Source organism: Varanus komodoensis, unplaced genomic scaffold (assembly GCF_004798865.1).
Source record: "Varanus komodoensis strain SLA01 unplaced genomic scaffold, ASM479886v1 scaffold76, whole genome shotgun sequence".
NCBI lineage: Eukaryota > Metazoa > Chordata > Lepidosauria > Squamata > Varanidae > Varanus > Varanus komodoensis.
Window position 1 is genome coordinate 233,714 of NW_025336429.1, and position 26,379 is coordinate 260,092.

At 49.9% G+C, this 26,379-nt stretch overlaps 1 protein-coding gene across 1 annotated transcript; it reads left to right on the forward strand.

The window, feature by feature from the left end:
• The first annotated feature begins 668 nt into the window (after positions 1–668).
• On the forward strand, positions 669–22,990 carry LOC123035047 (endothelial zinc finger protein induced by tumor necrosis factor alpha-like). Its single transcript, XM_044452886.1, has 9 exons — positions 669–731; positions 2,152–2,230; positions 5,262–5,393; positions 7,368–7,457; positions 8,331–8,477; positions 12,162–12,251; positions 13,471–13,493; positions 15,882–16,015; positions 17,547–22,990. Exons 2-9 carry the CDS (start codon positions 2,189–2,191, stop codon positions 18,977–18,979), a joined length of 2,091 nt encoding a protein of 696 aa, XP_044308821.1. The 5' UTR covers positions 669–731; positions 2,152–2,188; the 3' UTR covers positions 18,980–22,990.
• Positions 22,991–26,379: the final 3,389 nt, after the last annotated feature.

Consider the following 26,379-nt stretch of genomic DNA (forward strand, 5'->3'; position numbering starts at 1 on the left):
CCCTCCTGAATCTTCCACCAACCCAGCCTCATGGGATGACCCATTTAGGTTCTAGTGTGGTGAACAATATTTATTTGCTTTCTCCACATCATGCAGAATTTTGCACACTTCTGTCATGACTCTCCTTACTCACCTTTTTTCTAAGCTAAACAAGCCCAGTTGTTGCAACCTTTCCTCGTTGGGGAATCGCTCCAACCTGTTGATCATCTCAGTCGCCCTTTTCTGCATTTTCCCCACCTCTACAAAATATCCCTTTTTGTGACCAGAACCGTGTCCACTATTTTCAGTGCACTATCACTATAGTTTTGTCTGAGATTGGCAACTTTAGTATCAGATCCGTTCCTAACACAGACGTTGCCTTTCTGATAACAGCTGCGCACTGGGTTGACATCTTCGTCAGGGTGTCCAACCCAAAGACCTCTTTCTTGGGCAGCCCTGGTGAACACCCGTGTTTCAGGAAGCGTTCACAAGCAAGAGATGCTCGCTGGAAATGCTCGTCTAATGCTCGGCCAAGAAAGAAAGAAATTGGCGTCAATCCGATTTGCTTTGTTCTTATTCGCTGCCCGGCACGGCTTTCTTCTCGGCTGCTATTCCTGGCCAGCAGAGGGCCCTGGCTACGCGCTGAGGGAAGGCAGAAGCCGTCTCTCTTGCATTTGCGGGCTCGGTGTAACAACGGCAGTCACGCTTCTTTCGACACCATATTCCGTATCCGGGCACTGCCCATGTGAACGGTGAGTGCAAGGTCCATGACCGGCCCCATCCTAACAGAGGGATGCGAACGAGCTAGGAAAAGTCCTGATTTCTTACTCGGGGGAAGTCACCTGCGCAGCAAGAGCTTAATCCGGTTTCAGACCGGATTGTGATTTGTGATTCCCCTTCGCTCCTGAAAGAGACAAAACTCCAGGACAGGAAGCGGGTTGTGTGTATGTGTGCTTTAAGACTGCAGCACCCGGTAATGAAGAATAAAAGAAAGCCCCGCTTTGGTGGTCTCTTTAAAGGCTTATTGTTCCGAAAAGTGGTTTCCAAGCCAGGCGTTCGCTTAGAGCAGTTGCATGCACCAGGCGTCGTTGCAAGGAATGCTGGGAAATGTAGTCTTGGGGTGACAGGAGACTTTCCAAAGCGGGATCCTTTCCTGGTAGGCAGAACTACATCTCCCAGGGTTCCATGTTAGGGGAAGCCCGTGGGTGTCTAACCGGTTTAAGTTTGCAATATAGACATTCCTCCTAAAGACCCAAGGATTATTAGAGGCTGGACTTACGAGCTGCCTTGAAAGATTACATTTTTGCCTCCCGATCTCCCACACACTCCACCTTCTGATTATTTTTTTAAAGAAAACCTTTCTTTGAGGAAAGAACCTCCTGCCTGGAAATCTCGTTCAGAGGTAAAGGGTGGGAAGGACGGCACTCTGCACATGCTTAGAGGCATTTTCGAACCTTGGTTGCCGCCCCAGGCATTCTTCTTTCCTTTTTGTCCAAGATGGGTGGAGGAGGGAGGAATCGTTCTGCGTGATCATGGGGGGAGGGGCGGTGGTGCCCTTTGCACATGCTCGGAAGGTTTGCCGTCTTAAGTGTTGCATCACCCTTTGCCTCGTGAAAGGCCTTCACTTCGCCTCAGCCTCCAGATGGGCTTGGGGGAAAGGCTTCGCTTCAGCATTCGCGTGTTGATGCAGGAGGAATACTTTTTGCACATGCTCAAAAGCTTCGCTTTTTTAATTTCCTGTCGCTCCACCCGTTCCTTCCTTGGCTGTGCTTTCTTCTTTTTCTGAAGGCTGAGACGTGCTGCTTTCGCTTTCTGGGGAGGGGGATTGCACTCTGTGTGTGTTCAGAGGCACTCTTTCCTTCTCAAAATAGCCCATGTTGAGGAGCTGTGGCCTAGCGCTTCAGGTAGGAACCCTTCTCAGATTTCAACCCTGGCTGATACAGATTGAGCCTTGCGTGGGAAGATGGAGAGAACAACCCTGCTTTCTCCCCGTTTTTTAAAGCTTTTAATTATAGCCTAACCAAGCAAAACTTCACACATCTCCCACACTATTTCTCCACCTCAGTGAGAGGATTACATTGCTGCCTTTTCCCTTTCTTTCCTCTTAATCCCTTTCTACTAAAACCTCTCTTGTTTTCTTCCACCTCCTGCCATCCCTTCTCTCCCAGCCAGATCACAGTATTTTCTCAGAGACTGTCACACCTGGATCATGGAAACTGGGCTTGAAAAGGCTGGAGAAGAGAAAATACAGGTAGGACCCATTTTATGGGTGGAGAAGTAGAGGGCTAGTGGATGGTGGAGGAAGGATTTCAGAGACCTGCAACTACAGCAAAGAGAATCTCCCATTTACTCTGTACCTGAAAAAATAATGATCATGCAGGCAGGGAGCAGAAAAAGTCCGAGGTGGAAATTCCTACTGTGCCCATTTTAAAGGAAGGAAAAGAAGGATTTTGGGTGGTAGAACTTGGACAGCTGCAATAAGAAGAGGTGGAGAAGATGTCGCTATGGCCAAGCCTAAACTGTTCCTCGGTGTTAGATTATCTACAACTCGCAACATTCTTAGAGCTGGTGTGTTGCAATGATTAAGGGTAAGGGACTAGGAACTGGGGAGTCCTGGGTTCAAATCCCCACTTGAAGCTCATTGACTTTCAGCCTAGCCCGCCCTACAGGGTTGTTGTGAGGATAAACATGGAGAGCAGAGAATCCTGTCTGCTATTTGCCTGGAGTACCTCAGAGGGAAAGATGAGACCTAAATATAACAAACAACCATTTCTAGGGGGCACAAGGCTGGGAAAGACCAAGCCTTGTGGTGCTTTTGTGTTGAGACCAGAAGCTGTGTTGGGTGGAGATGGCGATATTTGTGGTTCATGAGAGCAGATACATTACTGGAGCAGTAATGAGTTTTGATCTCTCTCCCATGTTTACCATCTCTCTGGGTGGTTTAGAAAAATTAAAAAGCATTAAAATACATTATTTGTTGTTCAGTCGCAAAGTCATGCCCAGCTCTTTGCAACCCCATGGACAACATTCCTCCAGGTTCTCCGCCATCCCCCAGAGTCCACCCAACCCCACACCCTCCTCTCCAGTGACCCCATCCAGCCACCTCAACCTCTGCCATCCCCTTCTCCTTTTAATTTATTTATTTATTTATTTATTTTTTCGATTTATATCCTGCCTTTTTCCTACAAAGGGCTCAAGGCAGCTTACATTATCTCTCCTCCTCCATCTTATCCCCTGTGAGGTAGGTTGGGCTGAGAGACTGTGACTGGCCCAAAGTCACCCAGTTGGCTCCATGGCCAAGCGGGGACTTGAACCCAGATCCTCTGAGTCCCAGTCCCATGCTCTTAACCACTACACTACACTGGCTCTCTTTTGCCTTCAGTCGTTCCAGCATCAGGGTAAAATACATTATATATAGCATTAAAAACCATTTACATATAGACTGACACGTGTGCGCCTGCACGCAAATACACATACATCAAAAGGGTTGGTGGAGGATAGGGCTATCAATGCTACTAGTCCTCATGTGTTACCTCCAGTATCAGAGGCAGGGTGCCTGTGTAGGCCAGTTGCTGGGGAACTTGGGCAGCAGGATGCCGTTGTCCTCGGTCCTGCTTGTGGCCTTCCCAGCTGGTTGGCCACTGTGTGAACAGAACGGGATTGCGCAGATCCTCCCTCTGATCCATCAGGGCTCTTCTTCACGTGCTTGCTTTAAACAATCAGCAGTAAGGATAAGAAAATGGGCCGGTGGTGTGACTTAAGGCAAGGCAGCTTCTGTGAATTTCCGTGTGTGCATCCAGAGGCTGGGTGGACGAAGAATGTGGCGCGGTCTGAGCCACCTTTGTGTGGATGCCGCAGCAACTGGCCTAGAGGTATCACACAGTGGGAAATTACAGTCCTGAAAGGGACCTCAGAGGCCATGTGGCTCAGTACAGGATCGATGCTGCAGCTACGAATTTGGCAGTCTTCCCAACTTGCCCTCTGCGTGCTTCGGACTGCAGCTCCTGGCTGTTCCAACCCTCAACCATTCTGCCTCCTGACGCTCGTTCCTCTGCGGAAGAGCTGCTGCTGTTAAGAGAATGTTTTAACCGAAATTGAAGTGCCCTCTGAAGCCATGGGAAACTAGTGAAGTGTAGCCGTTAGAGGATCAAGGCAAAAACAGCGAGACCCGGGTTCAAATCCTGCTCGGCCATGAATCTTGCTGAATGACTTTGGCCCAGACACCAGCTCTCAGCGTAATTTATCTCAAGGGTTGTTCTGAGGGTATCTTCTCCTCTGAGCTCATTATTGATGGAATGTTGGGATTAAAACGGAATAACACCCATTACCAACTTTCCCCCCTTGCGTTTAAGAGGCAGGAGTTCAACAGCTGAGTCAGCATACAGGTGCAGGGCTCAGAAAAAATTCTTTCTGTGTTTTGAAGGACATTGATTAAAGGTACAAAAATGACAAATCTGAGCTTTTTTATTTATTTTTCAATTTATAGACTGCAACTTACAGCCCTCATTAGGGCTGTCTAGGTGGCACACATTGCATTAAAATCAACAATAAAATGACAGATTTTATTGAAAATGAAACTGTCCCGAGACGCTAGTAATGGGACAATGTATAAAAGCTTTAAATAAATAAATAAATCTCCGATTAAAACTAGTTATTAAAATACCTAGAAAATAGAACAGTCTTTGGCACTGAAATGCTAGTAACGAAGGCCTCCAGGCTCCAGTAATGAAGGCTCTTTGGGCAGCCTTCTTCAGAGTTGTGGAGCAACCACCAAAAAGGCCCTCCTCCTGTTTGACATCCTCCTCACCTCTTTGGGGAATGACTCTTTAAGAACAGCCTCTGATTCAGATCTCAAGGAACGGGCAGATACACATGGGAGAAGGTCGTCCTACTTTGGGCACATCCTAAGAAGGCAAAACTCCTTGGAGAAGACAGTCATGTCAGGGAAAGTTGGAAGGCGGAAGTAGAAGAGGAAGGCCAAACTAGGGATGGATGGACTTCATAAAGGGAGCCCTGGCCTTGAATTTCCAGGAGCGGATCTGGGCTGTCCTAGATGGGCCGTTCTGGAGAGAATCTGGGTCAGCAGATGTCAGAGAAGACTTGATGGCACAGAACAACGGCGATAAGGTGGGGGGACGTGTGGGATGGGAGATTTAATTGGAGTCCTTGCAGAAAGTAATAGGCGAATGTCGGCTTTTTCCATCAGCTGTGTAAGAAATGAGGCTTCTTGTCATGAGCCCCTCTGGGGTACCCCACACGTGGCTTCGGCCTTCTTTTTGCAGGATGCGGCAAAGCAGTGTGTGGGCGATCTTACAAAAGCAAGCCATGGAGAAGGACCAGCGGAGCCCCGTAAAAAGGAGGAGGAGGAGGTCTTGGGAGATGCCACGGACGGCCCAAATGCAGCAGGCGATGAGGTAGCGGCTGGGACTTCCTGCCTTTTCTCCACTGTTAGCCCTGAACACGCCATGCTGCTTCCGGCATTCATCCTTAGACGTAAATCCTGCAGAAGTTTGGGAAGGATATTGAAGACCCTCTTGTTTTGGGAAGAGGGTCGCTGTCGCATTCCATCCGGGAGAAGCCAGGGTGGGTGGGCACATTCCAGGGATGCTTAGGGGCCACAGGCAAACTGGATGGAGCCAGAATACCCACCCATGTTGGCTTGAAGCTCTTGCTTTCAAGAACTAAGCCTTGGGAGAAGCCAGAAAAACCCCCGGCGATTGGGGCGATGGCCAGGGAAGACGGTGTGGCCATCTGGGGATTCCCTGTGGGGCTGGAATTGGGCAACGTGCTGTTTTGGATGAATTACAAGTGGGGCCAGCAGCCAGATCTGGCCAGTTGTAGGGCTCCCTTTTCCCTGTTCTGTTTTCCCACCTCCCCAACGCTCCTCATTCCTTAGGCTTCCCCCCACCAGCATGTTTTGTTCTGTGGGGTGTTTATATCCCAGATTTTTCTCAAGGAGATATGACATGAGTCTCCTCCTCTGCATTTTATCCTCTCAACAACCCTGTGAGGTAGGCTAGGCCGAGAATCGGTAACTGACCCAAAGTCATTTAGTGAACCTTATGGTCAGTCGGGGCCTAGAACTCGGGTCTCTTCTTTCCCAGTCCCTCACTGTTGCCACGCCTGCTTTTTCAAACTTTGTGTTTCTTCCAAGCTTCCTGATACTTCCCTCATGCGGTATGTGCTGTTTTATTTATTTCCCTTATTTATTTAAAGTCTGTATATTCTGTCCATTCATTGCAAAATCTCAAGACAGTTTACACGGGGGAAAAAAGATTTAAAACAATTATTACAATGATAAAACAGTTAGGAACTCCCAAGTGCCAGAACTTGATGCAATTAATCAAAACACCATTTATTGGTGGCGCAGTGGGTTAAACTGCTGAGCTGCTGGGCTGGTTGATCGAAAGGTTGCCGGTTCGAATCTGCACAACGGGGTGAGTTCCTGTTGCTCCGCCCCGGCTCCTGCCAACCCTGCAGTTCGAAAGCATGCAAATGCAAGTAGATAAAAAGGCACCCCTTCGGTGGGCAGGTACCAGCGCTCCGTGCACTTCGGTGTTTAGTCATGCCGGCCACATGAGCACAGAGACTGCGGACAAGCGCTGGCTCCCTCGGCTAGGAAACGGAGGTGAGCACCGCCCCCAAGAGTCAGGCATGACTGAACTTTAATGTCATGGGGAAACCTTTACCTCTACCTTTTACCATTTATCAGTTTAAAAAACTGGGAAAAGAAAAAGGGTTTGGCCTGGCACCAGAATGAATAAATTACCAGCACCAGGCGCAACTTTCTGGAGAGCAAGTTCCATAACTACAAATGCAGCTCTACTCAAACCCTTAAAATTGCAATAGCAGGACAATATTATCATTATCATCGTTTTTCCAAAGCTCTCTGGGCAGTTTACAGCAATCCATAAAACTAAACATTAATGCAATGAAAGCATGATAAAATCAGAAAAAAACATTTAAAAGGTCAAAACAGCTAAAACAGACAATAGCAAAGAAAGACTCTGCAGAAGATCTTGGATGGGTCATTCCTCTCAAGCCCCTGGTGGCCAAGTAAGTCTTTAAAGGTTTCAGGAACCAAGCACTGAAAGGAAGACACATTTGGGCTACAGCAGGGAGCTTGTTCCATAGACAGGGGCCACCACCAAGAAAGCCCGGCCCCTCGTTGCCGCCCTGCACCCTTTCCTCAGCGTGGACACTTGGGGGAAAGTCCCAGAGGCTGAGTTTAGAGTCCAGGTAGATCACAGCTGAGAGAGGCGCTCCGACAGGTATTGCCCCTGACAGGTATAGGGAAGAGTGTTAGGTGCTGTTACCTTAAAAATGAGTAAATTGATCTTCATTAGGACTGATCTTTGCCGGTGTTCTTTTTTTTTCTTTTTTCCCAGAGAGCAGAGAACTCATCCGGGCCTATCAGTCGGCTGATCCCTGCTTCCCACGCCTCTAATAACTCACCTGTGTCACCACAGGAGAACAAGGTAAGGATACAGTTCAGACGGCAGGCCTTGGGGAGATGGATGGGCGTAGAATCATCATAGGATAGTAGAGTTAGAAGGGGCCATGAAGGCCATCAGGTCCAGCCCCCTGCTGTTGCAGGACACCATGTTACACCATCCCCCTCAGATGGCTGCCCAGTTTCTTTTTGAATGTCTCCAGTGTGGCAGGGGGCTGGTTCTACTGTCATATTGCTCTGACTGTGAGGAAACTTTTCCTGATGTCCAGCCTGAGTCTGGCTAGTCACAACTTGAATTGATTATTCTGTGCCCTACGCTCTGGGATCAGCAAGAAGAGATCTTGACCTTCCTCCCTGTGACAGCCTTTGAGGTACTTCTAGAGGGACATCATGTCCCCCCTCGGTCTCTCTTCTCAAGGCTGAACATGCCCAGTTCCCTCAGTCTCTCTTCATAGTGCACGCTTTCCAAATCCTGGATCATTTTTGGATGTTACCATTTCCTAGAGAAGCCATGTTCCCACGCAGGGGAGCTCCAGATGTTGCTCCCTGCAGCCTGGGAACAGGCCCAGAAGCTGACCTACGTAATGCCAGATGTTGGCAGCAAACTGGTCTGTCCGTTGGGTGTTCCCCAGCTGGCTCCCCGAGAACTACAATGGCCATCAGCCTGTGCTCTTATATCAGGGGCATCTCCGTGCACCAGTCTCGAGGTGAACCTTTCCAGGGTCTGCCTCTGTTTGGGTAGCACAAGCAAGAGACCAAGACATGTAAGCAGGATCCACTTGCCGACCTGACCCTTTGCCCACGTGTAGCTCGCCGAATCCTTTAAGCCCTTGGCATCCCAGCAGGGCTCCGACCTGGAATAAGAATTCCAGGTGTGACGTTCTCTCCCCTCCCCCAGACCACTTTGCATCGTGGGGAACTGCAGAAGATCCCGTCGGATCCGCTGCCACTTGTGGGAGCCAAGATTAAAACTGAGCAGGACTGCAGCGGTGAGGGACTTCGGAGTAAAACTCCTAAAGAAGCGGGACACGGGAATAACGACAAGGTACGAGGAGGGTTTGGACGGCCGTCCACTGCAGGCTGGCAGTTGGATTTCATGCAAACCACGACGCCTCCAAAGCAGGGCTGTGTTGAAGCACATGGCCGTTCTGGGACTGCACCTTCCTAAGAGCTTTCGGGGGTGTATGTAGCACTGTCTTTCTATCTCAGAGCAGCCCTTGGAAGTGGGCATGCTGGTTTAGTGGGCTGGGTTGAGAGCCTGTGAGCAACAGATACTGCAGCTAAATGTGAATTTGAGCTCAGGCCTCTTGGGTTTCAGTCTGTCCGTTGATTTGCAGTCTCATGGATGGGGAGGGAATAGCCCAAGGAAGCTCCCAAGTGTTCCAAGCATCCTCTGTACTTTGCCCCCCCCGCATGAATATTAATTAGGATTTTAAAAATAAAATCCTAATTATCAATTGTTACTTTGCATTTATATCCCACTTTTCCCCTCTTGGGAAGAACTCAGGATGGCTTCCTTAGTTTGCCACCAGATCTTCCCAACAACAGCCCTGTGAGGTAGGTTAGGCCGAGGGCGAGTGATCGGCCCAAGGCCACTCAGGGAGCTAAATGGCTGAGTAGGGAGCAGAACCTGCATCTCCCGGGTCCCCACTCCAGCGTTCTCTCCATCGTAACAGCTCTCCAGTGACTCCCCATCGCTGCACTTTTATTGCTGGGGAGAGTTTTGCCCAGGGGACAAAATTACTTGTCTGATCCAGGGTTGTGCACACTTTGATGGGGGTTTGGTGGATTGCCATGTAAGGTTGCCAAATTTTTGAGACTGGGGCCGGCACATGTGTATGCACAAAGTTGTTGCCCAGTTCAGCAGCGAAGCTTCTGGCCAAGCCTTTCTCAGGAGCCAGCAGGAGGATTTCCAAAAAGTCGTCTTGCAGCGAGGACATTTTGGTGGGCGTGGCCTCCTTTAATCACCTCGCACATTTTGCAAAAAGCCTTGCTGTTTAGTCGTATCCCCATGTGTAAGCTGCCTTGAGCCCTTTGTAGGAAAAAGGCAGGATATAAATTGGAAAGAAAAAAAAACTTTCCTCCATGCTTTCCTGTCCTCCACCATCCCCCGGAGTCCACCCAAGCTCACGCTGAGTGCCCCAGTGACTCCATCCAGCCACCTCATCCTCTGCCGCCCCTTCTTCTTTTGCCATCTATTGTTCCCAGCATTAGGCTCTTCTCCAGGGAGTCCTTCCTTCTCATTAGGTGGACAAATATTTGTGTTTCATCTTCAGTATTGACCTTCTAAGGAGCAGTCAGGGTTGATCTCCTCTAGGACTGACCGGTTTGATCGCCTTGCAGTCCAAGGGACTCACAGGAGTCTCCTCCAGCACCACAGTTCAAAGGCCTCAATTCTTTGGCGCTCAGCCTTCCTTATGGTCCAGCTTTCACAGCCATACCTTGCAACTGGGAAAACCATAGCCTTGACTACACGCACTTTTGTCAGCAGGGTGGTGTCTCTGCTTTTTAGTATGTTGTCTAGATTGCCATAGCTTTCCTCCCAAGGAGCAAGCATCTTTTAATTTCTTGGCTGCAGTCCTGTCTCCGGTGATCTTGGAGCCCAGGAAAATAAAATCTGTCACTACCTCCATTTCTTCCCCATCTATTTGCCAGGAAGTGATAGGACTGGATGAGCCTGCATGATGACAAAAGTACTATCAGAATAAATTGAACAACTTTGCTAGCTTTTCATGACACCCCAAATTAGCTGCCTCCTCCTGCCTACTGGTGTCATTGCCCAATTGCTTCCCCTCCTCCTGCAAGCCCAGGAGTGGTGACAACGGCATTTCCTGGCCTGGTGCCCCCCACCCCAGTTGTGTGGATTACAGAGTTCATCAGCCCCAGCCCAGTGGTCATGGTGTCTGAGGGCAGTGGGAGTGGTACAAACGGAGGGCGGAAGGCTTGCGAAGCAAACTGGGAATGTGCTGGGGCGGAAAAGCAATGCTTTCCATCTGACCTCAGAATCTGGATTGTTGCTCATCCAACAAGCCTCGTTCCATAAGCCAACTTCAACCCTGGCTTTAAATTTCAGCTTGTTTGGGACTGACTTACCAAGGGACCTGGTGTGCAGCCATGACAGTAAGTTTTTCCACTCTGCTAAGTTCCTGGTTGGTTTTAGCGCTCCTGCTTACAAGGAGACCCAAGCCACAGAAATCGGGCACAGGGCACCAGCGTGTCAGTCTTGGATGAGGCAGCATTCTGGAGAAAGCTAGCTACCGTTTGTGCAAGTGTAGCCACTCTGGTTGAAGTAACAGCATAAAGTTCCCAATTGCTTTTTAAGTAGTCGAGAAATAGCTTTCTGATTTGAGAGAGCTGACCCAAAGTGCAAGGTTTCAAAGTCTCTAAACAGTTATTCGATGTTTACTTTGAAGAGACAGTGTGGAGTAGCGGTTAGAGTGCTGGATTGGGGGACCTGACGGATCTGGGTTCTAGCCCCTGCTCGGCCATGCAGCTTCCTGGGTTTCACAAGCAGAGGATCATCCTTCAAGCAGTCAAAAGAAACAGACCGTTTTCTTGCAAAACATTCTTGATTGCTGCAAAGTACAAATCACCCAGAACGGCTCTCTGAGCATGCACAGAGTGGCTTGTGGATCCCAGTCTCTAGGATTTACCTCCGGGAACTCTTCTTATGTGCCTGCCTGAGCCCCTTCCCCTTGGGAGGGGCTTCCTGTAGGCAGGCACGCCTCCCCTCCGCACACTGCTCCTTTCATTGGGCCTCCTGGCTCTGCTGACACCTCACCATGGCGCTGAGAGCAGGGCAGGCCTGCCCTGCGCCTGAGAATTCCTCATCCTCAGGGATCCCTCCTGCTGGCTGTTTATCTTGACCATTCTCAGAAGCTGCCTGGCTTGGCAAAGCGTCTGCCCTTGAGATCATCACCTCCGCCTCCTCTTCGCAGAATCTGGGCCTGCACAGTCGGCTCTTGATTGGTTTCACATTCTGGTTCCAAATCATTGGATGCAGCCAGCAGTCCGTGAGAAACGACCAGCCTTGTCAGTCCCAGCACTGGGTGGCTCCAGAGCCAGTCCGGAGACTGCAGCCTAACCTCCCTTGTGGCTGTTTGGAGGAAATGTGGGATAAAAATTAACAAATAAATACACAAATATCTCAGCTTAATAAGCTAATTTGCTTGTTCACAAGCCCCTCTCCCTTTCCGTTGTGAGCAAACAAACTAGAAAGCTTTCAATTAACAATTTCCTGTCTTGTCCAAACCAAGAAACTAGGATAATGAGGACCTTAAACCATAGATTGAACTTGATTTAATATCTCATTTGTTTGGATGTTGATCTAGTTTCTCATTTGTACAATGCATGGTTTGTTGTTGGGTTAAGACTCTTGAGTTTTTCCCTCAAGAAGATGTGCAAAACTTGGATGTCATAAACAACCCAGGAATGGGTTGTTTGCTAAACAGGATGTAAAGTGGAATTGACAAGCTGGGAGCACGCTTGGCTTGCATCCCTGGCCATTCCTGGGTTAATGAATTAAGCCACATCTAGTCCTTCCCTGTGAGCTGAGTCTCTGTGCTTCCTTCTTTAATTTGATTTGCGCTTTCTCCACTTTGAAACATCCTGACACTTTTTGGCTTGTGAAATACTATTTGGCATATCTTGATATTAAAAGAAGAAAATCAGTGGAAGAGGGAGACTGTCTTTCTTTTGATTAATACGAGCCCTTTTTCCTCACTGGAAGGTGTTGTCCAACTCACAGGTGATCAACCTGAAGAAGGAGAGGGGCGTGGAGGAGGATGGTGTGGGAGAAAACAGCAATGAGGAGATCGTGGTAGGTTTTCAGGACGCTCTCCTGACTCAGCTGACTCGAGTAAACAAGCCAAGCTGCCTCTTGTCTTGACATGGTTAAAAGAAAAATGACTAAGGCTACAATCCCATACATGTGGGGGTAAATCGCATTAAACTCAATGGTAGTTACTTCTGAAAAGACAGGCATAGTGTTGCACTAATATGGGTTAAACAGAGTCATTCCTATTCCATTTTCTTTTTATATTGCTTGTAGCCGAAGCTTTCTGGGCAGTTCCCAACATTTAAGTCACCCATCCAGGTTTCAAACAGGCCCGATCCTGCTTAGCTTCCAAGATTAGGCAGGCTCAAGCACTTCAGGCTATACAGAAGTGGCTGTTGTGTTTGTCATTAGAGGGGCAGATTTTTCTTTTACTTGGGACCAGCATTGAATGAAATGCAAATTTAGCTTCAACATTATATTATGGCTTATGAAGTATACATTCTATTTATTACTGAATATCAATTTAAATTTAAATTTGTATTTTGTGTGTGCGTGTGTATGGTTGAAATAGGGTTATTGCTCCTTGATTTTACTGTTTAGAACTTACAAGTTTTTACACTGCATAAATTTTAATTTTTAGGTCCACTGCCTTGAAATCCTCTTTGGGATGAAGGTGTGGTTTACCATGTTTTTTAAAAATAAAAAGATCATGTACACCTGTGTGGCAATGAGGAAGAGCATGCCCCTGCTTAGACAGGTGAAGGGGGCACCTGAGGTCCTCAAGAAGTTGCTGGACTCAGAGTCCCATCAGCCCCAGCCAAGATGGCCAATCACTGAGGATGATTGTCCGACCCCAGGAGAGCCTCTGGTTCTTCATCCTTGATCGAAACTAATGCTCACTATCCTGACTAGTAATCACATTATCTCTTCTGAATGTTTTTCTCTTCAGTACCATTAGCTTGCTTGATAAAGCTGTGGAGAGGTGAGGTGATTACCATGGTCCCAACTGAAACAAATCCTCTGTCTATTTATCAGGTTTCTTTTTTAAAAAATAAAAGAGGCACCACAGTGTCACAACGTCTTGTGACAGTGAGTTCCACAGTTCTAAGTGTGAATCATGTGGCAGTGAGTTCCCTCTTGTCACCTTTCAATCCGCTGCCGTTCAATTTCATTGCTCTTCATTGTCTGTTTAAAAAATGAACAGTTCTTCCCCTTGATATCTCACTGTGTGCGTGTTTTCTTCCTTTTCATTGCCCTGTAGGAAGCCAGAAGTATCGGAAGCCGGTAAGAATCAGGCTGTTTTGTGGCATTTGCCAGGGAAGCATCTGTTGTGCTGTATGCATCTAATTCTTCTCCTGTTCTCAGATGATCATGGGATCCCCAAATGTTTTGGGTTGGGGGCACATCTGGAATGCTGAGAGAACACTGTCAGTTCTGCCACAAAATGGCTGCCGTGGGGTGATGGCGATTACCCATTCATCAAGGGACTGTCGTGGTAAAGTGACAAACACCCTCATTTCCCATAAGGCAAACTGTTGGCTAACATAAGCAACCAAAATTAGAAACATAGAAACAGAGTGAGTCAGAAGGGGTCTCCTGGGCCATCTAGTCTGACCCCTGACTCCAGCCGGCTCCGCTCACGACATGCCCACCATGTGCATGTCCAGCTTATGTTTGAACACCCTCACCAATGGGGCCTCAACCACCTCCTGTGAAAGCCCATTCCATACCCTCGGGATCCTAACTGCCAGGAAATGCTTCCTGGCATCCACCTTGAATCTTGGTTCCCTGAGTTTTGCTCCATTGGAATGTGTCCTGCCCTCCACTGCAGGGGAAAACAGGTCCCTACCCACCTCTGTGTGACACCCACTCATGTACCTGTATGTCGCCAACAGATCCCCTCTGAGTCTCCTCCAGGCTGAAGAGACCCAGTTCCCTCAGTCTCACCTCGTACGGCATCCCCTGCAAACCGGCCACCAACCTTGTGGCCCTACGCTGCACTGACTCCAACCTGGCTATATCCTTCCTGTAACGAGGGGCCCAGAACGGAGCACAGTACTCCAGTTGCGGGTGCAGCAGAGTCGTATAGAGTGGTAGTAATACCTCTCCCGATCTAGAAGCCACACTTCTGGCTGTGCAACCGAGGGTGGCGTTCACCCTCTTGACCACCGCAAAATAAACATATCTAGGCCGAGAACCTAAGTACAAGACAGAGCTGCAACTGAGCTCCAAAGGACAAAACCAGGCTTTTGAATCCAAACAAACATGGCGCTCAGTAGCAGCGTTCTGGTTTAAACAATTGTTTTATGTGTGGTAAGTGTGCCATCTAATATGGCTGCCTGTAAGCCTCCAAACTGGAGGATTATGGGTATCTTGTGGAAGGTGGAAGGAGCACAGAGGCTAAGAGTGTGTCTGTATTCTGTATTGCCGTTGAAATATTGGATGATTTCGGCCATCATGCTAGGGAAAGCTGACAGCAGAAGGAGAAGAGGAAGACCAAATATGGGAAGGAGGGACTCCATAAAGGAAGAGACCCCACCTTGAATTCAGAACAGTTAAGCAGGCCGTCCGGGATAGGGCATTTTGGAGGACAACTAGCGTTTCACCTCTGCTCTAGAGGAGGGGCACTGCCAGGATCCCGCATTCCCTGGCACAGTCCCCCCACCGTCCCTGAAATGCCCCCCAGCTCTGGCTCCTGGAAAGACACACACCAGCTGCAAGGGTGGACAGAGGGTGCTTCAGCCTCTGAGTTCCCCAGCTCTGGAGTTTCCTGTGGCCGCCTAGGCAAGCGTCTAGTGGCCATCAGATTGTGCCCTAAGTATATTAAGAAATAAAAGTCAGGCAAGGCCAAGGAGTCTGTTGGGCACCAGAGAAGCTGTTGACAAGGCCACGTGCGCCACATCGGAAAGCCCAGCTAAGTACCTTAAAAGATGATTTCAAGGGTCTTACAACAGGATTAAAGCCTACAGATTTTAACATTGAAGCGTGGAGTCAGAAGGGGTCTCCTGGCCCATCTAGTCTGACCCCTGGCTCCACTCATGCCATGGCTACCATGTCCAACCTATCCTGATTTAAAGCCATCCACCGTGTTGGAGGATCCCCCTGTGAAATCATTGCTTGCGGTTTCACTTGTTAGAGAAAAGGGACTCCAAATCTTCAATCCATCTTGTAGGTTTGGAGCGATAGTCTCCAATCCGTAGGGCAGGTTCAGGCCCATCTGTCCAAGCTGCGCCCCCTCGAGCCACACACAGTTGCCAGCACAGCTCTGGCTATCGTTAGCGACTGTCGCACTTAGTCATCGCAACAGCAAAGGGAATGGAGGGGGGAACTTCGCAGACATTGGGGCAGGAGAATGCCAGCAATGTGCCCCCCCCCCATCTTGGTTGCTTACTGAGCAAAGCTCAGAGCTGCATCTGCAACCATGCACTGGGGGCTGGAATGACACGGATCGCAGGCACTCTCCATCCCTCTAGGAAGAGATGGAAATAACATAATTCTCTGGTTCCCATCCCACAAAGTGCGTCCTTCTCAGGAGCGGAGCCAGATCACCCCTGTGTTCTCAGCAGGGCCCCCACTGGTGTAAAAAGTCCATTCCCACTCTTAATTCAGACCCCTCTACGCAATTCCTCCCCTAATCTCTCTCTCATTCTCTCTCTCGAATCAAATCCTCAGGGAAGATGAAGAGTCTCCGGCACTGAGATTAGAGGAAATAAAACAGAGATATGGCAGTTTGTGTCAGAACAGCACCGTTTTCCAGGAGATGATGTTGCGGCTCAGAGGTCATTTTCCTGCATCGGTTTTGAGGGGTGGGTAGAGCCCTCGGGGCTTAAGACTGTAAGCCGGGCCTCTTCAGGCCCTGAGACCAGACGTCCGGCTCGGCCTCAGTCGGCGAGCACGTGTCTTGCGCATGGGAGTTTTGGGATCCAGTTCCTGGCATTTTTTGCCACCTCTTTCCTAATACCACAACCCAAAGAGGTCATCCCAGTCCGAGTGGTGGGAGACGGAGGACAGATGAACGGAAGGACTCTCACACAGAGCAAAATAGAATTGGGGCATTTTCTTGCACAAGAGGTGGCGAATCTGAATGGCCTTAAAGGGGCACTAGGCAAGTTCGTGGAGAAGGAGGCCATCAGTGGCTGCTAGTAATTGTTGTTCTCAGTATTAATATATGAGGTGTGACACAAAAACAACCTGATTAATTATAATAAAAAATTATTGATGAATTACAGCAGTCTGAACATTGTCACCTTCTGTTTTTCATTTATTTAAAATATTTATATGCCGTCCTGTCGCGAAAGCCTCAGGACGGCTTGTATAAATGAAATAAAATAAAATATAACATGAATAAATTATTGACTCTCACTGGCTGCAGTTAAAAACATACAGGACACAATATTAAAACTTATTAAAATACTACTGAAATAAAAAGGTCATAGCCTGGCGCCGAAAAACAAATGACGACGGCGCCAGGCGGTCCTCTCTGGGGAGCGCATTCCATAGGTGGGGTGCCACCACAGAGAAGGCCCTCCTCCGGGTACTCACCCGCCTAATGTCTTTCACAGGGGGTTCCCGGAGGAGGGCCTCTGCTGCCAATCTCAAGGGGCGGGAGGGCAAATATGGAAGAAGGTGTTCCTTCAGGTATCCAGGTCCCAAGCCGTTAAGGGCTTTGTCGATAATAACCTCTCCCTCCCGATCGCTACACCGCTCCATCTGTATTTTCCATTGATTGAAACAGTGCTGGAAGTCTTCTTGCGTGAGGCTCTTCAATAGGCTTGCCATTTCTGTCTTCACTTCATCCATTGACGCAAAACGTGTTCCCTTCAGGTCACTTTTGATTTTCGGGAACAAGTCAAAATCACAGGGAGCTAAATCGGGTGAATAAGGAGGATGATCAAGGACAGGAATGTTTCTTCCACTCAAATGCTGCTTTGCGGAAAAAGCATTGTGCGCGGGAGTACGATGTTGATTCACTGTTCGATTTTCCCCTCCAATATTATTGCGGCAACAAGTGTAACGAGTGTAGTTTGAATACTGACCGGGCTAGGATATACCGGGCTAGGATATATATGTACCTGTACATCATAGGATATACCTAGCCGGTCGGCGGTTTAATAGGGTTTGTAGGAGGAGATATAGTTCTATGATGTCCGTCTAGCCAACCTCCAGACGATTTTCCTGGAAAGCCCTAAGCGCAATTGGGTTATTTCTGTGTCTCACCTCGTATATGCGACTCTCTGTATTCAGTGCTGGCTTAAGCTCTCCCCCAACCTAGCTAGAATCTCTGTGGCCGTTTCTCATTTCGAGTGCTCTGAATCTTGATTTTTCTTCCCTCTGCAGCCGGCTGGAACAAGGAAGGGGAGCCTTCGCCGGTGAATTCGGAGCGGCTGCAGCTGAACCGGATGATGTGGGGGGGAGATGAGGTCCGTTTCCCCCAGGCTGAAGGCCAGGCAGGCGTCTTCGAGAGCCATGCGGGGCCGGCCGGCAGCTGCCCGCTGGAGAGCCAAGGGCCGATCTCGATCCCGTTTGGAGGGGGTTACTTCGACTTCAGCGACTTCGCCATCCAGCAGAGCTTCCTCCAGAAGAAGGGCCAGGAGATCTCCAAGAGCTTTGGGGCCAGCCTGAGCCCGGGCATCCAGCTCAGTGGGCAGGAGAAGCCGCCGCCGCCCCCGGTGGAGAAGCCCTACAAGTGCAACGAGTGCGGCAAGAGTTTCGGGAAGCGGTCCACCCTGAACACGCACGGACGCACCCACACGGGCGAGAAGCCCTTCAAGTGCTCCCACTGCGACAAGCGCTTCAGCCAGAGCTCCCACCTGCAGCTGCACGAGCGCACGCACACGGGCGAGAAGCCCTACAAGTGCCTGCTGTGCGAGAAGAGCTACAACCAGCGCTCCAGCCTCATCATCCACGAGCGGAGCCACACGGGCGAGAAGCCCTACACCTGCCTGGAGTGCGGGAAGAGCTTCAGCCAGAAGGCCACCCTGGTCCTGCACGAGCGGAGCCACCGGGGGGAGAAGCCCTACAAGTGCCTGGAGTGTGGGAAGGGGTTCAGCCTGAGCGCCGACCTCATTCGCCACCAGAGCATCCACACGGGCGAGAAGCCCTACACCTGCTCGGAGTGCGGGAAGAGCTTCAGCCAGAACTCCCACCTCATGGCCCACATCCGGACCCACACGGGCGAGAAGCCCCACAAGTGCCTGCAGTGCGGCAAGGGCTTCAACTGGAGCTCGGAGCTCATCGCGCACAAGCGCACCCACACGGGCGAGAAGCCCTATGTCTGCCTGTACTGCGAGAAGAGCTTCAGCGTCCGCTCCAGCCTCAGCAAGCACGAGCGCACGCACACGGGCGAGAAGCCCTACGTCTGCCTGCAGTGCGGCAAGGGCTTCATCCAGCGCTCCAGCCTGGTGGCGCACGAGCGCTCCCACACGGGCGAGCGGCCCTACATGTGCCTGAACTGCGGCAAGTGCTTCCGCGAGAGCTCCCAGCTCATCGCCCACGAGCGCACCCACACCAACGAGAAGCCCTACGTCTGCACCGACTGCGGCAGCTGCTTCAAGGCCAAGGCGGCCCTGATCCGCCACCAGCGCAGCCACCTGGGCCTGAACTCCTTCATCTGCGCCGACTGCGGGAAGATCTTCCAGTCCAGCGCCCAGAGCCCGGAGAAGTGCCCCGAGTGCGTGAACCTCGCCTTGATGTCGGACCTCTCGCAGGCGTCGGAAGAGGCCTATGTGGAAGTGACGGCCGAGAGCGAACGTGTGGAGACAGCCATGTGAGGGGCTTTGTTTCTTTCCAGTTGAAGCTTGCGCCCTCTTCGGAAGGAGAAAACGGCGTCGCCGGGAGCGTGCCACGACAGATGCGGGACTCGTGTTGCCGCTAAAGGAAACTACTGTGGGCTTAAATACCTCTTCAAAGTTAGTTGCAGACTAGGTTGTGTGGAAAGTGGTACAGTCCTCTCTCCCCTTCTGTACGGGCCACCTCCTTCCTTTCCCCACATTTGCTTTATTTTCTGCATCTTCATCAGGGCCCTCCAGATGGGTTGGCCTAACCAGCATAGCCGTGGGAACTACAGGCCAAATCTTCTTGCGGGGGCAGGCAGGCAGGCAGAGTTGCCCATCTGTCTACTTACAGACCTTTGTCTTCTCCTCCTCTCTCACTGTCTTGTGTTTCCTTCTCCCTTTCCCTTCCTCCATGGCGTTCTTGGCAAAGGGGAGTAAGAAGAGGAGTTGTGAGGATGTTGCCTGGATGTTGGCCATTCCGAATTCCTTCAGCTTCCCAGTGGCCTGGAAGCAGGAATGACAACCAAACTGCTTTCCTGCTTCTCTTTTCTCGATTAGACGTTTCAGGCCCCCAGGAAGGTGGAAAGCGGCTCGTGTATGTGTGTGTATCGCCAGGAGGTAGCAAAGAGAGGGAGCTGAACGTGGTGCGATGCAAAGGTGATGCCCTCTGCAGCATCTCCCTGTGAAATATTGTTTCTCATCAGCAGAAGAGGACAGTGTTGGCTCACAGCCGAGGGCTGGGTTGCCGCTTCGGAGGGGACTCGCCTGGCTGCTGCAAACCTTTCTATTGTGTGACCTCCAGTTTTCTGCGGCTTTGGAAGGACTCCCACCGGAACTTCCCAACGAATAAAGCGATAAAGAGGTTCCAGCCAGCGGGAAGAACGCCGCTGCACATACACCAGCCGTGCGTTCCATGCTCCAAATCGGCCAAGATCCAGTCGCTGGAGGGGTCGGTGCGTGGCAGTTTTGCCCCCGACGGAAGGGTTGGCCCTGGGAAATGGATCGGAGTGTGGCAGCTCGTAGGGTGGACTTCGGGATACAGCACAGCCAAGATAGACTGCATTGGACTGTGGGGAACGCATTCAGTTTCTGACTGGTTGGCGTTTGGCTTGGGTGGCGGCCTCAACCGGCTTGCGTGTTATTTATTTCGCCTCTCTGTTTGCCTATGTGTACTTTCCTTCTCTTCTCACGATTAGCTTGAGCGCCTTTGGTTTGGCTGAGCTGCAGAACGCCTGCTTTTCCTGGCTTTTATCCACTAGCCACGGGTCTACAGATGCAATGGAATGAGGTGGCAGGATCCGAGCTGGGGAAGCTACATTTGACGCTGTCCTGCTGGTTTTGTTTTGATTTCTTTTTTCGGGGGGAAAACCTCCCTGAAAGTAGAAAGTTAACTCTTCGGCAATCTGCCGAGATGAGCAAGACGCTCCAGATTCCAAGGTTCACTCCCATTCAGTGCACAATGGGGGAACTCTATGACCCTGTTTCTTCCACTCAGCATTTTCACTAGAGGGGCCATTTTCAGATTTTAGGCACGGTATCTCACAGGTCCTGGGAAGGAGGCTGCGCTGGCTTCAGGATAGTTCATGTTCTGGCCACCCAAATCTGGGAATCTGGACTATCTTATGGCCTGCCAGACAACATCTTGAGGCTGCGGGATCATTCCTTAAGGTTCTAGCTGTATTCCTTGCAAAGAATTTATGGAAGGGAGCATTTTAAAAATGGCATTTCTCCGCCTCATTCCACAGAGCGTGTGGACCAGGGCTGAGGTGACCGAATTCTGAACTGTGTCACTTCAGACCAAAGGTGGATGGGAATCAAGAATTTTTAAAAATCCTTCTCAAATAAAACCTCCCTGCACAAAGACCAGGTCCTGAAAAAACACACAGTCCCCCCCCACACACACACACATCTGGAGTAAACATTTTGACTTTTAAACATTCCTATTCTGTTGGTGCTCTGCACTTACTAAAGAGCACAGAAATTATTTTGAAAACGAAATAGTGCTCTGTAGCCTCTGCTGACACAATTATTTGTGGGGGGGGGGGGTTGGTGCTGTGGGGGTGTCCTGCCACTCACATAGACAGAAAAGCATATTGTGGAAAGGGTTATGCTACCCCAAACCTTAATGCTTTGTTTTCTACATGCAGGGAAATTCATTTTTTCCCTGATGGAAGCATGCCAGCCACCCCCAACCCATATAATACCCTTCCCTCCGAAGTGGTTACAGTCCAGAAGTCTAGTTTCCTCTGCACTGAATAAAACCCACCTTCATTTTAGGACAGGGCTTAAACCAGACTCGGCCCTGTTCCAAGAGTCCTGGTGCCTTCCCAAGGATCTGGGAGTTCTGTGAAAGGGGCAGAAAGTCTCCATCTAAGAAGCCTCATCCTGTCTGTGGAACTACAGTTCCCAGAGTCCTTTGCAAAGGGAGGTGTGACAGGAGCCCCCTGGAATCGATGCTACAGATGTGCCTTCCAAGGACAAGAGAAGAATTGGCCACGGGCTGTAGTGGGAGTCTGCTCAGCAAGCTCTTGGCTGTATGGCCGGGGTCCCCCTCTTCCCAGAGCCCCCTCTGCACACCCGCTGCTCCCATAGCGTGCCACATTCGCATGGCATGAACTGGTTGGATTCTGGACCGCACTACCTCCACTTCAAGGTGTGGAAAAGGGCTGTATAGAATCTGCACATGATGGGGCTGCATAGAGCAGAGACGGGGAGTTGGGGGCCCACGGGCATTTCTTAGGCAGCCTGCCAAGCTTCTTCCCCAGATGTTGCCTGCCTTCCCCACCTAGCACTGGGAGAGGAAAGGGGGTCCATTTTGCAGATCAGGAAAAACTCCCCATCCGAGGACCTGCAAGAATCCACTCAGAGGTGTCACAGAATTTTTTGTATGTGTGCATCTCTGTAAGGTTGGGAGTGAGAGAGAGAATTGGCAGGACAGTGCCAGCAGCACCCCAATTTACAGTGGGCACAGCCTCCCCCCCCAACATTTTAACATGGGGCCAGTTCAATGCATGGGTCAAAAATGGCTCCTGGCCTTGCCATGGGGGCCCCCAGAGGCCTGCCCTGAACTAAACCCGCCTCCCACTGGAGGTTCCCTTTTCCAAATCTTCCCTTTCTGAGCTGCTCGCCCGAAGGGGATGTTTTTCCTGAGCAGTTCCACCTCCTTGCGCCATCACAATCTTGCCTGAACGGGCTTGGTCGGAACCACAGTTGGGTTGAATGGGACGAGGACTGTTACGCTTGTGGGACTATACCACCCCAGACTGTAATATGGATGGGCGACATCCGGTCCACAGGCCACACGGGATCCCCTCCCCAAATTCCCTTTTTTAAAAAAAATATAGAAATGTTAATCCGTATTGAGTGCCCAGAGGGCCAAATTTAGTTCCTGTTTTATGGTAAGTTTGTGTGTCAGGGAGAGGGCTAGGTTAGGCGCCGGACCTGCAAGCGAGACAGGCGGGGAAAGCTCGTTTTCAGAACCAAAACAAAATGGGATGCCAGGTCCAAATGGGCACTGTTGCCCACCCCTATATAAGCGTTCAGGATGAATTCCAGTTGGGGGATGCCGTTGCCTTGATGGGACTGCAGCATCTGCGGAAAAGGTGGGCGAATCGCCTTTTTCTCTCTTCCTTACAGTGCTGCAGTATCTCTATCCGGGGCACCCCAATTTCCATAACGATTTTTGCATTCTAGGTTTATTTCAGGCTACGGGTGTGATGACTGGCAAGATTCTTGCCCCACTATGAATTATATTTGGCAGGAAAGGGAAGATCGGCCCCACTGCTCTCTTAAATCGTTGCTCCAACATCCAAATCAGCTCTCTCTACTTTTATTCCCCTTTTGCAGATTTCTTCCTTTACAGTGGTAATGTTCTCCCTGTCTTTTCTAATCTCTAGCTTTTTTGCTTTGAATAGACGTATGCTTCATTTTGAGTATCTTTCAGGCTCTTGGGTAGTTTTTCTCCTCTTCATTATTTCTGAAGCTTAATAAAATCTCTCCAAAACAGAAGGCTCCTTGCCATGGTCGCCTCGCTGTTCCTCTCTCGTCACTGGCCCGGTTCCTGGAACAAACCCACTCTGAGGAACGGTTGCAGCGTCTCCAAATGTGACAGAGGTGTTTATGCACGGTGGAGAGGGAGACATTTTTCTGCTGTTGTCATCCTAGACCCCAAAGGGTCATCCCAGGAAGCTGATGGGTGGGACCTTCAGGTCAGATCCAAGGAAGGCCCCTTGTCCTGCAGTCCATGGTTATACTCTGGAATTCCCTCCCACAAGATGTAGTCCTTGCCACCAACTGGGATGGCTTTCAGAGGAGATTGGAAAAACTAGTCATGGCTGCTAGTCCTCATGGCTATATTTTACCCCCAGATCAGAGGCTGTATGCCTGCTGGGGAACATGGGTGCTGTTACACTCCAGTTGTGCGTGCGGGTTTTCCACAGGCAACTTTTTGGCCACTTCCATACAAACAGAATACTGGCCTAGATGGACCTTCAAGTCTAAACCAACACGGCTCATCCTGTGCTTATTCCAGAGAACAGACCAACTTGGGCCTTCGCTCTGCTGCTTTCCCCCACATCCATCCAGTTCCAAGGTAGCGTTGAAGCTGGAAGTAGTTTCACCATAGGAAACTTAAGCTGCATCCCGTTTGCTGAACTAGCATATCTGGTACTAAAAGGCTGTAATTTACCAGCATTTTGAAGCTGAAGTGCACCTGGAGAGAATTAATGCTTCTTTATTAATTGAATAAAAGTGTTTATGATATGAAGAAATGGGGAGTGCGAATATCTCCCTCATTATTCTAGACCAGGGATCCTCGGACTTTCTGAACGGGACCAGTTGAAAGGTGCTGGCGATGGGTGCGGGCCGCCAAGGCGGTGGGGGGGGGGGGCGCGCAGCAAGGCAGGGGCAGGCGTGGGCAGAGATCACTTTCTCCGAGCGAGTTCAGAACGATCTTGCAAGCAAGCCAGTGTCTCGCCATGCGCATGCACGGCAAGTTCAAAACCTCTATGGCGGGCTGGATCCAGCCCATGGGCCGTAGCTTGAGGACCCATGTTCCAGATGCAAATCAGCCATCGCATGACGCTTTTTGGTGGGAGATGCAGGAAAAAGAAGAGAAGGGAAGCTGCCTATAGCAGTTCAGTCTCTCTCTCTCTCTCTCTCTCTCTCTCACACACACACACACACCCCTACACCTCCTTTCCAAGGTGATCTCTGTGATCCTTCATTTCCTCCTCATAACAACAGCCCTGTGAGGTTGGTTATGCCAAGAGCGTGAGTCATCCAAAGTCACCCAGTGGACCTTGTGCCTGTCTGGGGACTAGAACCCAGATCGCCCAGTTTTGCATTGCACCGGTTCTTCAGTATTCTCTGATTTTGGATTTTTTTTTTAGATTTCTCTTAAATGAATGTGAATGCACATTCATGCACCCCTTTCCTTCAAGGGGCTCGAGGCCACATACATCGTCCCTGCATCCCTCCCCTTTGCCTTCACCGTAATCCTGGCAGGTTTGCCAGGCTGAAAGAGAAAAGCTCCCTGCCATGCAGACCCCGGCTCCATCCCGCATTCTCCTGCTCCACCACCTTAGGATTGGTTGCTGAGAACGAAAAAGATCTGGGCATCAGGACCAGGAAATGAAGAAACCAGAACAGTATGGTTTGCTTGTACTAATTTCCATATGCGTAGGGGATGGTGGAGGATAGAAGAGCCTGGAGGAATGCCGCCCATGGGGTTGCGATGGGTCAGGCACGACTTCGCGAATAACATAACATATAATGTCTGAGAAGGAAGGACTCCCTGGAGAAGAGCCTAATGCTGGGAACAACTGATGGCAAAAGAAGAAGGGGACGGCAGAGGATGAGGTGGCTGGATGGAGTCACTGAAACAGTCGGCGTGAGCTTGAGTGGACTCCGGGGGATGGTGGAGGACAGGCAGGCCTGGAGGAATGTTGTCCATGGGGTCGTGATGGGTCGGACACGACTTCACGACTAACATAACATAAACCTGTCCCAGGGGTGCCATTTTGGATCCACATAGTCCAGTTCTCTTGACTCTGACTGGCACTCATGGTCGGGATTCCTCTCTCAGCCCCGCTGGAGAAGCTCCTCCATGAGCAGAGTTTATAATCTCAGAGTCTTCCTCACTTACAAGAGAGAAGACCTAGGAAAGAAAGTGCGATGCAGTGTTTAGAGGGTTAGACTGAGGCTTGGGAGATCCAAACCCCAGGCCACCACACCAAGCCATAAAGCTCACTGGGTGACTTTGGGCCACTCACAGACATTCAGCCTAACCTACCCTGCAGGGTTGTTGTACGAATGAAATGGACAGAAGATTATGTAACGCTCCTTGATCCCTTGCAAAAACTAATGTTCCTTAGGAACATTATGCATGCATAGAACTAAGAGGAGATGTGAGAGAGGGGTACAAAGCTACGACGAAGTTGTCTGAAGGTTAACAATGAAAGCACATCCAATTATTCTGTTGAGCATATCTCCCTTTCTCCAGTTCGTTGTTCAAAGCACAGCCTTGCTTTATACTTCCCTAAGCCCATTCTCTCCCACACCACTAGGACCCACTCACACATTATACAGCTGGAAACCTAGGTTTTGGGAGAGGGCAGGCGTTCTGATGATCCTTCCTGGCTTTGCGCCTCCACACGGACATTTTGGAAGAGGCCAACTTAAGCCCGTGTGACCATCCTGAAGGAGAGCGGACCTGGAGACGTTCTTGCAAACACTCACCCCTCTTGGAAGAAGTGGAGAAGTCAGCATTTATTTATTTATTTATTTATTTATTTATTTATTTATTTTTCGATCTATATCCTGTCTTTTTCCTACAAAGGGCTCAAGGCAGCTTACATCATTCTCCTCCTCCATCTTCTCCCCACAACAACAACCCTGTGAGGTAGGTTGGGCTGAGAGTCTGTGACTGGCCCAGAGTCACCCAGTTGGCTCCATGGCTGAGTGGGGACTAGAACCCAGATCGTCTGAGTCCCAGTCCCTCACTCTTAACGACTATGCCACACTAGCTCTCATTTAGTTAGGGAAGGGCGGCAATGACGCCATTTTGAAAAAAGGCCGACCGGAGTCTATGCAGGACTACCAAATCAGTCAAAAGATTTAGCAAGCTCTTTGCTGGTATCTGTGTGGGGAACACAGGCTGGTGCTCGCATGTGTATGCTTAGTGGTTTTCCTGTCCAGAGATGCCCAAAAAGGCCACAATTAAAATTGGAAATCAATTAGGACATTGACAAGACGAAATAATATGGTTGAGACTAAGAACAGCTTAAGATTTAAGATGGGACCCTGATCTGATCAAGAGAATTTGTTGCAAGTCCCCCACGCAATACACTTTAAATACACAAAGATTTGCCTGTCTGAAAGTTCTTCTTTTGCTTCTG